This window comes from Sinohyriopsis cumingii, chromosome 7 (assembly GCF_028554795.1).
Source record: "Sinohyriopsis cumingii isolate HCF-2022 chromosome 7, ASM2855479v2, whole genome shotgun sequence".
Lineage (NCBI taxonomy): Eukaryota > Metazoa > Mollusca > Bivalvia > Unionida > Unionidae > Sinohyriopsis > Sinohyriopsis cumingii.
In genome coordinates this window covers 115,574,501-115,590,868 of record NC_142967.1, presented here as the reverse complement: position 1 = coordinate 115,590,868, position 16,368 = coordinate 115,574,501, and the positions used below count along the sequence as shown (strand labels likewise).

General features: G+C 39.1%; 1 protein-coding gene across 1 annotated transcript in view; it reads right to left on the bottom strand.

Moving 5' to 3' along the window:
- Window positions 1-16,368, bottom strand: part of LOC149795971 (uncharacterized) — a 95,299-nt gene that overhangs the window by 63,545 nt on the left and 15,386 nt on the right. The window contains exon 5 of the mRNA XM_089963905.1: window positions 5,568-5,846. Coding sequence (XP_089820031.1) covers window positions 5,568-5,846 — 279 coding nt within the window. The remainder of the gene's footprint in view (window positions 1-5,567; window positions 5,847-16,368) is intronic.

Below are 16,368 nucleotides of genomic sequence, written 5' to 3'. Positions count from 1 at the left end.
ATCTGGGACAGACATGTAAAAGGGAAGTATGCTGAGCTTGGTCACAAAGAGGTCTGCTAGAGGTTTTCCCCAGTGGGAAAACAGGGACTATGTTACTGAGTGGTGAAGAGACCATACTGTGAGGAAGGCATGGTCTATTCTGCTAATACATTTATCTTGCCTGGAATGTGGAAAACTAGGATTTTGACATTCTCTGAAGCTGCCCAAATGATGAGGTCCAAGATGTCCATGCAAAGAGAATGGGCATGTGTACCTCCTTGTTGTCTGAGGACGCTATGACACATGGGTCCTTTATTAATATCAGAGCACACCTCCCCGCTGCTCTGTACCTACACTGGCTATCCATTCGATCCAGAATCAAACACAAAATTTGTTCTCTGTGCTATGTTTCACTGATGGACTCCAGTCCATCATACATGTCTGACATCACCCATGTGTACACACCAGCAAGATACTTATGCTCCTCTTCTGACAATCATATACTCATTATTCCCATTATGAAGAGAAGTCATATGGACAACGTTCTTTTGCATACCAGGGCCCAGCAATGTGGAATAATTGCCCACTGAACTTAGACAAACAGACACAGTAATCCCATTCAAGAGTGCTCTTAAAACTCACTTATTTCAACTGCAAGAACAAACTTAAAGACCTAATAATGTTTCCTCCCTTAAATATTTTCAGTATGTTTTTATGTTTTCTAATTTTATGGTGTTTGTTTTTGTAATCATATCATTATATGTTTTCTTTATGTTATAGGTGTTTAATGATGTAAAGTGCTTAGAGCTTCTAAAGATTAGGCGCTATACAAAGTCCTCATTATTATTATTATTATTATTATTATTATTATTATTATTATTATGCTGTGAAAAGATTGTAAAAAGAATATCTCCCTTGCATATACATTGAAGTGAAATGTTCACCCTGAATTTGTTGTACAATTGTCCATATGTACCAGCCCCACGTGTTTTAATGATATAAGGTCTCCGCATGTTTTATCCTCTGATTCAGATAAAATTGGAAATGTCAGGTGTCAAAACAGGAACCTTTGTTTTGAATCTGATCATTAAAGTTACAATGTCATCACTTTAAAATCCATCAAAACTTTAGTCGGAATCGTCTGAATAGATGAATGTTGCCATTTTGTTTGACTGTCACAACTGACCTCGTTTTCAGTGGAAATTCCAACTTATAGGCTGTAGAACTACTAATAGAATACTTTCATCATCTTATATAAGGACTACTTTCATTGGCTAAATATTGTTAAAAAGCCTGGATGTTTGAAATTTCACCCAATGCAAAGCCTTAATATGAAACGTTTATATGCGTCTCTGGGGTTTCCCAACCCTTGGCCAGAAACACATGTATGAGCCAACAGGGAAAGAAAGAGTATTGTTAGTAACTTGTATATGCATCTCTGGGGATGCAAGGCTATTTTTAGCATCACAAATATGTGTTAGCAGAAGGTAAAGAGTTAAAGTTTGAAATTTCCCGCTTTTCTAGGTGACCAGGAAGATTCTGGAGTAGATGGAGGGACACTGATTGCTCAAGACAATCTCAACTGCTCTTTCTGCCAAAGGGTGTGCACCTCTTCCCTCAATTTCACCAGACTGGACTCGGGAAAGAAAATGGGGTCCTTGACGATGGGGGGTGTTCCCAACACTGGAGACAATGACCCTTATTTACAATGGATAGGACCACCCAATGTCCATAATGCTTGACCAAGCCCCTAAGAGGCCTGGGCAAGCATCTACTAGAATGTGCATGAAGAGGAGGCATGGAGGGGTTAATTTGCTAGGGCTGTGCCCCCCCCCGCTGGTAGAAAAGGATGGAGAGTCACAGAACTGCCTTATAGATCTGAGGTGATCTGGGCGCCATGGACCTGACAAGGAAGTGGTCTGGCAGTATTTGGGAATTGGACTAGGCATGCACTGGCTTGAAAAATTTGCAGATTGCCAGTGAGGGCGATTTGCCTGATGTCATTTCCTAGCTGATTGCAATGGACCAGGAGTGGAGAAAAATCATTGTTGGTGATCCAGCAAGGTTTGAGAAGCCAGGGTAGAAATGATGCCCCTAAGAGGGTCTCAGCTTCTAGAGGAGCAGCCCTTAGAAGGTCTTTACTGTGGTTAAGCAAGACCTTCAAGGAGTCCAATGCAGCATCACAGCAGATGTGCCGAAAATTTGCCGACAATGCCATGGCAACAAAGTTCATGCCAAGATGGCTGGCCACAACATCCTGTACACATAATAATGTGGCTGGATTCAAAGTGATCTCTCTCAGCATACTAAAGTAAGTAGTCTGAGAATGGGGTGGTATGCAAAGCCATGGTTACAAGGAAATTGTTTTCTGCTCTATGGCATCAATTGTTTTGATGGGAAGGCATGCCCAGGCTCTCACAGAAATACCCACTTTGGCCACATTGGCATACAAAGGAGGATGTTTGATAGGCCACTTCAGGGAAAGTACCTGGGAGCTGGAAGAAGAGATATGGGGTCTTAATGTTGAAGGAGGAACAAACCATCCTTGATGTTGTTGACCTACATTGGTCTTGTGAATACCTCAATATTTCCTCAACCATGGATGAATGTGGGAGAAGAAAGAGGTCTGGTTGAGCTGGTATCCCAGAGATCTTTCCCAAAAATGGAAAGGATCTTTATGGACTGTGTGCCTGGTGGTTGGGGGGACAAGTCCGGGGGTAACATATGGTAAACCTCGTTTATATTATCAAAGGACCAGACCTCCTCTTCCTCATCCATCTGAGATAAAGAGTGGGCCTGAGAGAAGGTGTCATTGCCACAGCGTCTATCTAGAATTTGCTCGAGGCAATGAGGAGAGAGTGCATCATCATCATCATAGTCAAGGACACTCTAAGTTGAAGAATGGCTGGGCATCACCATGTCCTATGATGAAGGACTATAGAGGCACTCTGTGCCATGGTCCCTGCTTTGTCAGGAGTTACAGAGGGGAGACAAGAACATCTGTCTACCCTTGATGATGCATCACCTTAAGCCTTCCAAAAGGAAACCACCTGGTGATGAGCAGATGGTGGGACATGAGCCACAGCATCACTTCAACTGTGAGGGCAAGGTCCACTAGCCCATGGGTGCATAATGGACCAAGGGCCCTGTGGTGAAAGGCCCAACATCTCATATGGGTTCATAGGTATAATTGGGAACAGGGGAACACTGATGAGGTCCCCATCCCTAGCCTAAATCCCATGTACAGATTGCAAATCCAGCACAGGGTGTGGTGTTAAAAGGGGGAAAAGGTGGAAGCTTAGTCCTTATCCTGTCCCAGTACTGAGAGTCCAATGAGTGACTGATGGGGAAGACCTCGTCTTTAACTGATTTATCTCTGTGTGCATCATGGGTGCAGTGTTTTGCCTCCTGAACAGAAGCAGGGCAACACACTGCCATAAGCACATTATGTATTGTGGTGCTCTACTTCCTTGATGGAAGAAAGCAACCTGATAATGGAGTGATCTACCTCCCTAAAGGAAGGGTGCAACCTGCTATCACAGTGCTCAACCTCCCAAATGGGAGCCAGTGCAACACACAGTGGCAGTGCTGTACCTCGGAGTCCCCAGTCAGAGGGAGGAGTCTGTAACCTGAGGCATGCATGCTGACTGACACATGAGAAATATTTGTCATCTCTGCATATTGTGAAGTTGATAAACTTCTCAAATGTCTAGACCCAAGGTCCTCAACAAACATGTGTTCACCGAAAAGATGGAAGAAGAGGTAGCCTCTGAAGCCCTAAAAAGAACTAAGTTCAAACAGGAAAAAGGCTACGCTACATTTTTGTCAGAAAAGGGAACAGACAGTTGTAACAATGAGACTAATTAAAAACTGCAGAAGAAGACCGCTGTTTGTGGTATGCTGTTACAGATATAATTTCTCTAGTGACAGTTTTTGGTCAGATGTCTCCACAGTATGGCATCCATGAAAAACATGACAAATATTATCTACCTTCTGCATATAACCACGTGACATACAGAGTGGTGTGTAAATAAAAGAGTGGAGTACAAAAGGTCATTCTGACTTTTCTCCACTCTGTGGAAGATGGTATTCACATCAAACGGACAGTAAGTTTTTGGCATGAAAATAGGTTAGCTACGCAATAGCGGCAAGATAAGAGATTGCTGCTATTAAAATTGATATTAAAACCTATATTGGAATCAAGTAAAGAATTTTCATTTGACTTATGATTTGATATTAAATTCTTAAAAGTTATCCATGTAATCACATTTTTAAAACAGAACATTTTTAGTAAATTATGCTATTCCAAGAATACTAACCCAATCACATTAACGTAAAGAACATAAACCCTATTTCCTACCAAATCCAACCCTTAAAAAAGAAATAAATAAAAAAGATCAACATAACCCTTTAGCAATAACAATCAAATCCTGCAAAGATTTTCACTTACTGATATTAAAGACAAAGAGTTCATTCACCCCAGGCATTACAGATTAACTCAAAAGACAAACGATGTACTCAAACATTACAATGAAGATTTATCACTAGGACATTACTGGCATTGTGTGGGGTTTTGTAAAAGAAAAAGAAAAAAACTACAAAAATTTAAATTGCTTAATACCTATATCCATGATTATTCCATTTGATGAAAAAATGATTAATTATACTGGGTATTCACATGACTTTGGCACTGCAATGGTGGGCAATGACATGTACTTTAGTCTGGTTTACATCATTTTACAAATGACACTATATGTTTGACTTGTAAAATTTTAGAAAACCAGTAACCAGCCAATGTTTGTTTTTAATTATTAGAACAGTCTTTACTATTTATGCAGTCACTGTTACAAAGAATTAAGATGGTTACTGGTGTTTATATCTGTTCTCATGATGTGGTTGTTCAACTGCAGTGTTATTTAATCTGTACAAAAATTGCATACATAGTACATGTATCCTAATTTGTCATGTTCACAAAGGATTAAGTCAAGGTTAGTGGTGCTCTGTTTTTATGATGTGGTTGTTCAATTAGCAGTGTTGAAACATATTTTGTCAAATTATCATGATTGCTGGCAGCATTCTGCAGGTAATTTCTCATGACAGAGTGTTTATATAAAAAATTGATCTGAGCATTACACTTTTGGTTGTAAATGAAGGTGCTTGCTCATAGTAGAGGCTGCTCATAACAAGTTTACTGTTTTTCCAGGGTACTTTCTGTCATATTTGATAACATTTGTGTGCAGCAGTTCTTTATATGAAGTTTTTGAAAAGTTTTCTTTTAGTATTTAATTTTGATGACAGATCATTTGTGCCTTAAATCCCTTTATGCCAGGGTGCTTTCTGTCAGAGAAAGAGCAGTAATAAGATTTTCAAGTTGCCATGACAGCCACATCAACTGTCTATGTAGCACCAATTTAATTTAAGAGCAACCAGAGCTTAAGAGGAAACCATGCTGTCCTCTCAACAATTTTGGAGATGTAGTGATGATAAACAATTGCTAACTGGTTGTGGTTGGACAAAAGATGCAGGACCATCATCACATAGGCTATTCTGGACGTCAACAAGTAAAGATTAAAACTTAATTATTTTACCCTTTACAAAGAGTCTTGGTTTTTTTGAAGAAGCTGGACTATTTAAAACAGTGTTGTATGCCTGGCAGTAGATTGTCTCATTGTGGTCCATATTGCTAGGAGTAACTGTAAAACTGGATCCACTGCCTCTCGTTTGAGACCCTAAATACCAGTCTATGGTGGGAGCAGGTCTACTGGTTCCTGTCACACAAGTCAAGGTCACTGGTTCTGCTGAAGTCACTATCAGTGTTTCTGTAACGTTTTGGTTATTCTGTTGTAACAGTGCTTCTGTAACTCTTACTGAAAAGTAAAAATTGGCATTAATAAACCACATTAAGAAAATTATGATGCATGACAATTTAAATTCAACTGGCACATGCTTCACATCATATTAGGCCTTTTCTAAAATTGGAGAGTGGACCAGACTCACTGTTAACATTCAGATTTGCTCAATTCCTTTTTAACTCTTGAATAGTTTAAATTTTTCTCTTAGTACTATGATATCAATGTTTTCCTGTTTAACTATTCTGAGGGAATGGTTCCTTTATTTCACACTATTTTGTAGCTGATGACTCTCATTAATCATTCATGTGAACAGTTTCACGGCTACTGACAAGAGTCCCCCTGAAAATTAAACATCTGATATGACTGTGTATGTGTTGAAGTCCTTTCTTTTATTACAATGTTTTTCCATCACCCAAATATAATGAATAAAATTAAGAAATATTGCAAATTTTCAGCCTTTACTGATTACAAAGTAGAAAACAACACTGTACATTGATGTGTAGTAGCAGAAATATCAGAAATAAACTAATCATTGACACGTATACAAGTGCATGAAAATTATGCATAGTAAACACCAACAGTGATGGTAATAGCTGAAAGTGGTGTCATTTGTGTTTTTTATATCAAATGCCAATTTCTGGAGCTTTATGGGCATGTCACATATGAACAATAGTATTCTCATCAAGGTAGCAGCAGGGAAGTTGTACAGACCAGACGTTCCAGACCAAATAAAGCTTCCTACGAGAACTTTCTCCGTAGAAGCCTCAGATTTCAAAAATAAGCCTTCCTACGAAAATTAATTTGCGTAAATTCACTCCCGACTGCAATTTTTTGTGTGCAAATTCAATGATTCTAGACAAGTAAAAAAGGGGGGGGGGAATTTATTCTGGTGTCGATGAAGTTTGCGAAGATTTGGCTGCCAAGTCTCATGAATAAAATTGATCAAGACCGATTCGATATCTACTACGTGGATCATGAAGATTAATCGTGATAAAACCATGTGGTGTTGCCTGGGCGCGGCTGAAGAAATTTTTAAATTTGTTTATGTCCATATCGCCGTTGCACCAAGTCTGATGAATATTTCTCAGCGTGTGAGTATCGACGCCATTGAAAACCGACAAAATGTTACAATTGTCCCTAATTACTTTCGGAATTTGCGTATATCGCTGCGTTACGTAAATAACATCGGTGTTTTTGTGTCGGCCACGCGAGAATATCCTAGCCGGATTAGTTTGCTTATCCAGCATAACATCATCGAAAACAACAAGATTATTAACATCGCCATCTAAATTTTCCACGGATGGGGTTTCATTGATGTCTGTGATGAATTCTATCGTGCCTTCGTCGGTATTGTCGCTAAATTCCTTTAGTACTTGATAACAACGCTGATCATCAACCGACGGTGCAACCAAATACAATTTATCCCATTTTAGCCATCGCATTATCAAATTTAGCAGCAATTGCGTCTTTCCAGATCCCGATGGGCCAATAATTATCATCCTTATCGAATTCGGTAACACCGCGTTGTGTTTCGCTTGTTCGCGTTTCTTCGTGGCGGAAAAATCAATTACATTCATGTTACTAGAATATTATGGATCTATATTGTGTTAAGTGTCGCACTCGCACAGCTACGATAAATCCAACTGAAATCGTCACACGCAACAACAGAAACGCAATTGCAGGAGAATGCGAAGTTTGTAATACACGCAAATTCAGATTTGTAAAAAAAAAGGTAGAAAAATCGGAGGAGACATCGCATCCCTCTTGTCAAAATTACCCGGAACTCCCTGGGCGAAATATCCCGGAGAAAAACATCTGCCAGGATACAATTACTGCGGACCCGGCACAAGGCTCGATATAAGACTCAACGATAATAATCAACCAAATCCCGGCGAAGATCCAGTAAACGCCATCGATAACGCGTGTTACTATCACGATCTTGCGTATCGTAGCGGGGATTTACAACAAAGACATCTCGCTGATATTAGGCTAATTCATGCAATAGACGCGATTCCTGACAAAAGTTTCAAAGAAAAATTGGCAACTTGGTTGATAAAAGGCGCGATGAAAGGTAAATTAGTATTCGGCGCTGGTAAATAATAATGGAGCAAATATATTATTCTCCGCGAGGTTTTTGGCGAGGAAAATCAGCAATAGCCAAACTCGCCAAAGCCGCTAAAGTAAAACAGTCCGTTGCTGAATCGTGGCTATCGAAACAGGCAGTCTGGCAAATTTATCTTCCTCCACCTAAGAAAATATCATATGCGAGTTTCTCTGTCAGCGTCCCTAATGAAGTCCATCAGGCTGATTTAATGTTTCTTCCTTACGATACCGTCGACGGAGTCACATACAAGTATGTGTTGACGGTTGTTGATATCGCTAGCAGATACAAGGAAGCGGAACCGTTATCGAATAAAACAGCAACGGAGATCGCTAAGGCGTTTAGCGAAATTTATTCACGATCTCCATTAACATGGCCGAAGCTTCTTCAGGTTGATCCAGGTCGAGAATTTCTTGGCGCGGTTACTTCACTGATGAAAAAGAATAATGTTAAAATCCGTCGCGGTATTGTAGGTGTTCATCACAATCAAGCTATCGTTGAGAGATTCAATAAAACTCTCGCAGAACGATTATTCGGATATCAGTACGCGCGTGAATTTATTCAAGATAATCGATCTCATGATTGGGTATCAAGATTGCCTCATGTGATTAACGCACTAAATAACGAGACAACGAGAACAATAGCAATGAAACCCGCAATTGCAATTACAAAAACAAATATACCCCTAAAGCGAGATTCTACTATTCCACCTGTGCTAGGTAGCGTCACGGTCAGGTATTTATATAAGGAAGGCGAGGCCGAAGGAGGAAGAAAAAGAGCAACTGATCCAAATTGGAGCGTTACAACACACAAAATATCAGCCGTAACAAGATCATCGGGAAGACCAGCAATTTATTTTCTAGATTCGCTAGCGCCACAACGCGGATTTACCAAGGAGGAATTACAAATAATACCGAAAGATACTCAACTACCGCCGGCGTCATTAATGTGAAACCGAATTCTACCTAACTGAGATAATTTTCTTACTCTCGACACGGCTAAATACACTAAATTTGACCAGGAAATTCTATCATCGACGATCCAAACTTGGCCATCCACGGTTAATCCCTGCGATGAGTGTATCGTTGTTGCGTAGCCTAATTTCCATGGTGATCTTTCTTCGTTTATCGCGTCATTAACAAGATTAATATCAACAAGAATAATATCGTTCAGTACCAAAATCTTTTCCTCTCCGCAGGGTAAGGTAACACTGATATTTTGTTTTCTGGTATCAGCGGGCCTGTAACATAATGGCACCTGTAATGTTGGAAATTTCTCGCAATGCAGCTTAAATAACATTTCCTGAATAACATCACGAACAATTTTCCTACTAGCAACAATCAGATGATCGGGACGCCACAAATTTAGAAAAATATCCATCGGAGTCTCGTCGATTATTTTTCTCATCACATCGCATTGAATTTTATTCGGTTGTAATCGAATTAATTTTTTGAATTCAGTCAGTAAAATATCATCGGATCTATAATCAGCGTCGATTTCCTCATAATAGTCAACGAAATTCCTAAGCCACTCATGAGGAGATTCACCATCAATCGGATCAGGCTGGCCATGATCTCCGCACATTATCACGGCTGTATTTTTCTCCTCCAGCCAGATCAGGAAAGATTTTAATACAACTAAATTTACTGTGCAAATTTCATCAAATATTATAATTTTGTTGATATATTTATTTCCCATACGAGCCGAATCCCATAATCCACTGCTGTATTTGAAATAACTATGATACGTACCAGAATCAACGCCGCGTTGCCTTATTTCTCGCGCTAATCTGTGAGTTGGAGTCAACACTATCATATCAGATTTCGCAAATAAATTTATCGCTCGCGTTGTTTTACCGCTACCGCCAGGTCCATTTAGGTAAACGAATTTGTTTTGTGAAATCGGGTCAAATGCGGATGCAGCCGTCGATATTTCCTCAAATTTATCTCGATGAAATTTATCGCAATCTTCGACATCGGCGTCCTCACAGTAATCTAGGATATCCTCGTTTTTTATTCTCCAAGTTCCCCAAGAACCATCAGCGATTAAATTTTCTAGCCTATACTGATATTTCTTATCGATATAAAACGAGTCCGTTGCGACCCTTACCGCGATATCAGAAAATTTATTTATCATCGATAGCAAATTTATACTCACATAAGCGAGCATCGATGATCTCAAATGCGTATACTGCGCTGATTCTCCATCAAGATAGCTAATTACGGTACCTAATTTTTCTCCGTCAATGATAATATTCTCTCTGTTGCAGAATATTCCTCGCGATACCGTATCGGCTATAATAAAATCCATCTCGGCGTCGTTGATAAATAACCTAGCGTGTCGGTGTTTATGATCAACGGATCCTCCCTGAGTAAATTTACCAATTATTTTTCTTCCGATATCTTTCGCGTTTTCACAATCCGTCGGCAACCACACTTCAGTTTGTTTCCTGTATGATATAATCGCCTCACTAACCGTCAACGATACTAACATTGACGAATCCAGCATATATCTCAACAACACTATAGGGACCCATCTGCGTTGAGATAAATGTCGACCAAACCAAATATAACAAATTTTATGTAAATTTTCAGCAAGCTCGAATGAAGTTACATAAGCGAATCCGGTCATGACAAAATCAGGTAACGGTCCGTTAATTGCCACTCTAGTCATCTCGCTGGTGGGATGGCCAAATTTAGCAAAATAATCCGCACAATCGCCGTATCCGAGGAAACTTCCAGGATAACACGCGCTCATGTCAACGGAGATCATATCTTCGAAATTGTATTTGGTATTCCACAATCCGCCATGGCCGTATTCGATACAGCTAAGTTGAATATCAGCGAGAAATTCGTTTCTCGTAGGTTTCCATGAATTTCTTTCTCTGGCAGCGTGAGCAGCAACAGACGGAACAGTAAAGCAGTTGGTTAATAACTGATCAGGATTTGACGAATATTTCACCGCGATATTTTTCATCGATTCATGCAATTTTTCATCACGGTAAATATCTCCTCGAGGCAAGATAAACTGATCATACCTTTCTTCGCTCGAGAATAACCAAACCGATATCGGATCAGACGCGGCTAATATTTTGATATATCGGAACATGGCATCAGCGCCTTCCACGGGATAAAATTTAACAACCCGATCTCGCGGGAATATCATTACCGATTGCGACCACGCATGTGAATTATGATCAACAATTTCGATTGGTACTCCTCGAGATCTATACGGCGACGAATATAATATTTCTCCCGATAGCGTTTTCACCGTGATAGGAAATTTAAGTTTCTTGCTCAACACAGCAACATCGTCAATCGATGCGCCATCAACAACTGTCTTCGCCCATGAGTTAATTTTATTCAACCTCAGCTGAGTCAATCCGGATCCACGACGAGCATTTTTCATATGCTCGATAACGCGCTCGGCAACGCAATTTATCATCGGAGATTCTTTCATCACAGGTAGATTTTTCATGTCCGGATTATTATTCAACCGATAAATTCCATAAACAACAGCGCTAGATGGATACGCCCTAGCATAATAAGGACCATCGATTCCCAATAATAATCCTGGCTTCGAATTTTTATCAAGAACGACGTTTTTCTTTCCACCACGCACGGGATCTCGTTTATCGCGAATAATCCAAGTGTCGTCAGGCATTTGTGCGATGAATTTTATCCCAAAGATAAATCGCTCTTCCTTGTGTTCGAATTTTATGTGCTCGATTATCTTCTTGGCCCGTTCCAGATTCATCGTAGCATCAACAGCGTTAGTTTTCCATGTCGACCAAACATGAACCCCCCCATCATCGAAGAATTCTTTTTTGGCGCGATCGACCTCAGGAATGATATATTCTGCCTCATCAAGATCAAATGTATCCATTATTATATTTTAGACAAATATCTAAATTATAATGAATAAATGTTCGTGGATACCAATCGGATCAACAAAATCATGCGACAAATCCTGCAGAGGCGAATATTGTGGCGCTCACATATATGCAATTCGACGAGGCAGTAAAGAACCACAACGGTGTTTAGTTTGCCAAGTTGGCACGTGAGGAAAAACTCGATTGTGTTTGTCCTGTGGAGGGAAAAATTATCGGGAATTGCTCAGATATTACAAAAAGAAATCCTCGTCGGTGATAACATGCGAAGAAGATTATATTAATCGATTCAAGGCAAATTATGATTTAAACAAATGGAATATTGTATATGGAAATGAAATCGACGATTCCTGCAATGACAATCACACACGAGTATAGATCTCATCCAACTATCGAGGGATACGAGGCGTCATCGGATGGTACCGTCAGAAATATCAAAACGAAGAATCCTGTTGGTTTTGTTAATAATTCGGGTTATCTGTTATTTACTGTCAGCGAGAATAAAAAAAGAAGAAAAACAAATTATTCATGTCACAGATTCGTGTTCGAATGTCACAAAGGACCTATCAGGAATGGTCTTGTTATTGACCATATCGACGGAAACAAACTCAATAATAAACTATCCAATCTACGCGCAGTATCTCAGAAGGAAAATTGCATCTTTGGTAATTCTGGTAAATATCCGAAGTATGCGAAGGCGGTCAAATCGATAAATAAAGAAACAGGCGAGGAGATGATATTCACGTCGATGACTGCAGCTGCGAAATATTATGATATTAATTCAATCTCAGTGCGGCGAGCGGCAGAAAAAAAATATAAAGCAACATTTTCCTATAATCTTGGCACTTGGATCGAATTTTCCTATATCCCAATAATATTTGATTCGGAAAGCGACGAAGAATAATTGAATATTTACAGAATTATATAACATGAATGAACAAACCATAAGCAATATCATCGAAGCCATCGATGACCTGAGAAAAAATATAAATCTTCCATCGGAGTTGGACACGAATAAAATTCGATCCGAATTCGAGACGATTGTTCAAGGGAAACTTGAATACAAATACACGCTACCATCCGAATACAAATTAATAAAGAAAATCCAGATTGCGATGTATCAATCACTAGCTACAGTCAGCGATGATCGCATCGAGGATTTTGTTAAATTATCGACGCTGGTAGAAAAAGCTAGGTTGATTTTATCAGACGCATACGAATCAAGAAAAATTACAAGTTCACGCGTCAGGCAGTTGAAAAAACTGGTCGAAGAGAGCAAGGCCAAGGAAATATCTTCCTGAAGAAATTCCACAAAAAAACAAAAATTAAAAAAATATATTAATTTTGAAAATTTCCCTGGATTTTATTTATTTTTTTGGCCCATTTTTCCCTGGCAGACAGAATCGAAGATTTTTACGATCTTACCAGCAGATTGATACTTAATGTTTCTCCGCGGATATCAAGCAAATTTCCGTCTTGATTCGTTAGTTTGAAATTTATCCTTGATAATAATCGATTGTGGCATCGCAGGTAAAACGGATTTACTGGCTCTTTTATTATCAAATATCCAGGAGAGACGTTAGGTGAAAACGAATACAAGATAAATCCCTGCTGCGCCTGATTTGACTCTGACGAATCAACGTTGTAGCTGCCCTCGACAACATCCGCGTGAAGATAAATCGCGATAACTTCTGTTATATTAACGATACCAGGTGAAATATGCCGTCCTTGCCCCACTCCATCGTTGTTATGCTGCAAAATCGATTCTGCTTGTAATTTTTTCTTGGCCCACGCATCGTGTAATTTAGGAAATAACTTATCAGTGGTATCAGTGACAAATTTTCTCATTTCATTAACGTTATAACCAGGAAATTTGTAACTTAGCAGTGTCCTCTCGGTTAAGTTATGTCTTTGCATGAATGCCGTAATAATATAACCAATACCAAAAACAGCGCTGTTTTGTATATTTTCCGTCGCTAGGTTGTTAATGAGTTCCATATCAGCGGCTAATTTGTTTATTCGCTCTACTGTTATGATAATTTCGGTACATGAAGTTTGCACGTTAAATATGCACTCCTGGAAAAAATGATCTAATAATTTTTTTTGTTTCTCGTATTCGTTAATAATTTCACCAAACAATAATTTGATACCATCCTCGAACAAATCCAGCATATACACAGAACCTGAAGAAAAATCGAGGCTTTCTTTCATTTTTTCATATTTATCGATGTAGTCCAAGTTGATTCCGTGATAGTTTTTTTCATTGCTGATAAAATCTTCTTTTTTTGGTTCTGGCGTTATTATCTCCCCGGGTGGAATTTCAGGCCAACCCAATACGGTCCTAATCGACGAATGATAAATATCTACCATGTAAGGTGATGATACCTCGATGATCGATGATAATGTTGGTTCATGCGAAGATATCTTTATTCCTGGAGTAGCATCGCCGGTTATATTTGATATCCTGCTGGTAAATTCCTTATCCAGCTGCTCAATTTCGTAACTGCCTGTTGGTATACTAACAGTGAACCAATCGGGAGATCCATCGGCGCGTTTTTTATTAGCGATAACAAGTGAATTGTTTGACAATAATTTACCAAATGATTTTGATCTGATATTAGGCCAGCTATTGTAGACACGCAATTGTGTTAACGCAATTTCCTTGACGCTAATTGGCGTTGGAAAATTAATGCTAAATTCTGGCTTGGTTGAACTTAACGATATTAGTGTTGTTGTCGGCGGTGTCGTGTTTGTCACGATCTGGGCTAGTTCGGACATTATTAATATTCATTTGTTCAATCTCCGAGTAAATACTGATCATCGAAGAAAATTCTGGATCGGAGATAACGCCGTCGTTGAGACTCTCCGAAAGCAGCGATGATAATTTCGAATACGCGTCGTTGACTTTGGATAATTTGTTTTTGTACAACGATAATTTCTCACTCGTGCACGAGGATATCTTTTTCGCTACGATATTGAGAACACCAGCGATTGTTGTTGTTGACGAGATTATTATCGTTGCTACGATCGGCGCTATCGTTGTTACCGCGGATAAAATTATTCCCGCACCAGCGACTACAGCGGATACCGCGTACACGGCGACGTCAATGATAACTAATCTACGCTGGTATTTTTTTATTTTTGTTTGATACTCGTCTAGGAGTTTTTTTAACGAATCCTGCCATGATCGCGCCTGATTATAACGGTAATCCGATGCGGTCATTTATTAGTTAATTTACCTGACTAATTCTTGGTAAGTCAGTTTTCCGTTTTCAAATGGTTGGGGGTTTCCCTATCTCGACAACTACAACCTGCTTGGGTTGACCAATTACGGCCCAAACCGATAAATATTCGAAAATTACAAAATAATACACTGGTCCCATGGTGGTTCTGTCTTGTGGTTCTAGTGTGAAATTTACGATGTTATTTTCATCTATGGAAATAACGAAAAATCCAGGATAGTATTCATAAATTTCATGATTATCGGCCGTCACGTTAAATTTTATTGACTTCGAAATAATATATACTCGATATACACCCTGAATTGGCGCGGTAAAGTTAAAAGAATCATTATCAGGTGTCCAGGTAATATTTTGTGTCCTCAGCACAAATGATACATTGCAGGAAAGATATTTTGATTTTACCTGATCTGGTATCGAAATATGCATCAACGCAGGAATATCCAACGATGATATTTCTAAGTTGATTTCGTTAATTTTTGTAGTTGCGTCGAGAAGTTTCGCGTTGATTTCTTGAATTTCTCCGTCGTTCACTGATGTATCGACTTTCTCATTTGCTAATTCTCGTACCACGTTAATTTCCTCGGATATTTTAGTAACATCTTCGCTGATTTTTTTTGTTTTCTCGTGGAGATCATCGTGTGATGTTTTATCGACTTTTTCGTTTACGATTTGGCGTACCGCGTTAATATCATCGTTGATGGATTTTGTTTTCTCGTCGTGTGATGTTTTATCGACTTTTTCGTTTACGATTTGGTGTACCGCGTTAATATCATCGTTAATTTTAGTAATATCCTCGTCGATTTTTCTTGTTTTCTCGCTGAGATCGTTATGTGATGTTCTATCGGCTTTTTGAAATATTAGTGCACGTGCCGCTTCAATATCTTTGTTGATTTGGGCGATATCTTCGTTTATTTTCTTTGTTTTCTCGGTAAGATCGTTATGTGATGTTCTATCGGCTTTTTGAAATATTAATGCACGTGCCGATTCAATATCTTTGTTGATTTGTGCGATATCTTCGTTTATTTTTCTTGTTTTCTCGTTGAGGTCGTTATGTGTAGTTGAAGAGGTATCGATGAATTTTTTTATATCCTCATCGAGTTTTTTACTGAGATTTTTTGATGTATCGTCTAGTTTTTTAAGATCGTTAGTTAGCTTGGTAAATCTTTTTGTCACTCTATCCTGAAGATCGTCGTGTGATGCTTTATCGGCCTTTAGAAGCATCGCCGCTGATAGCTCTTTGTCGGATTTTTCTACATCCGCGATATTGGCCTTTAGTGGTAATACCGCGATAATATCGGTAATATC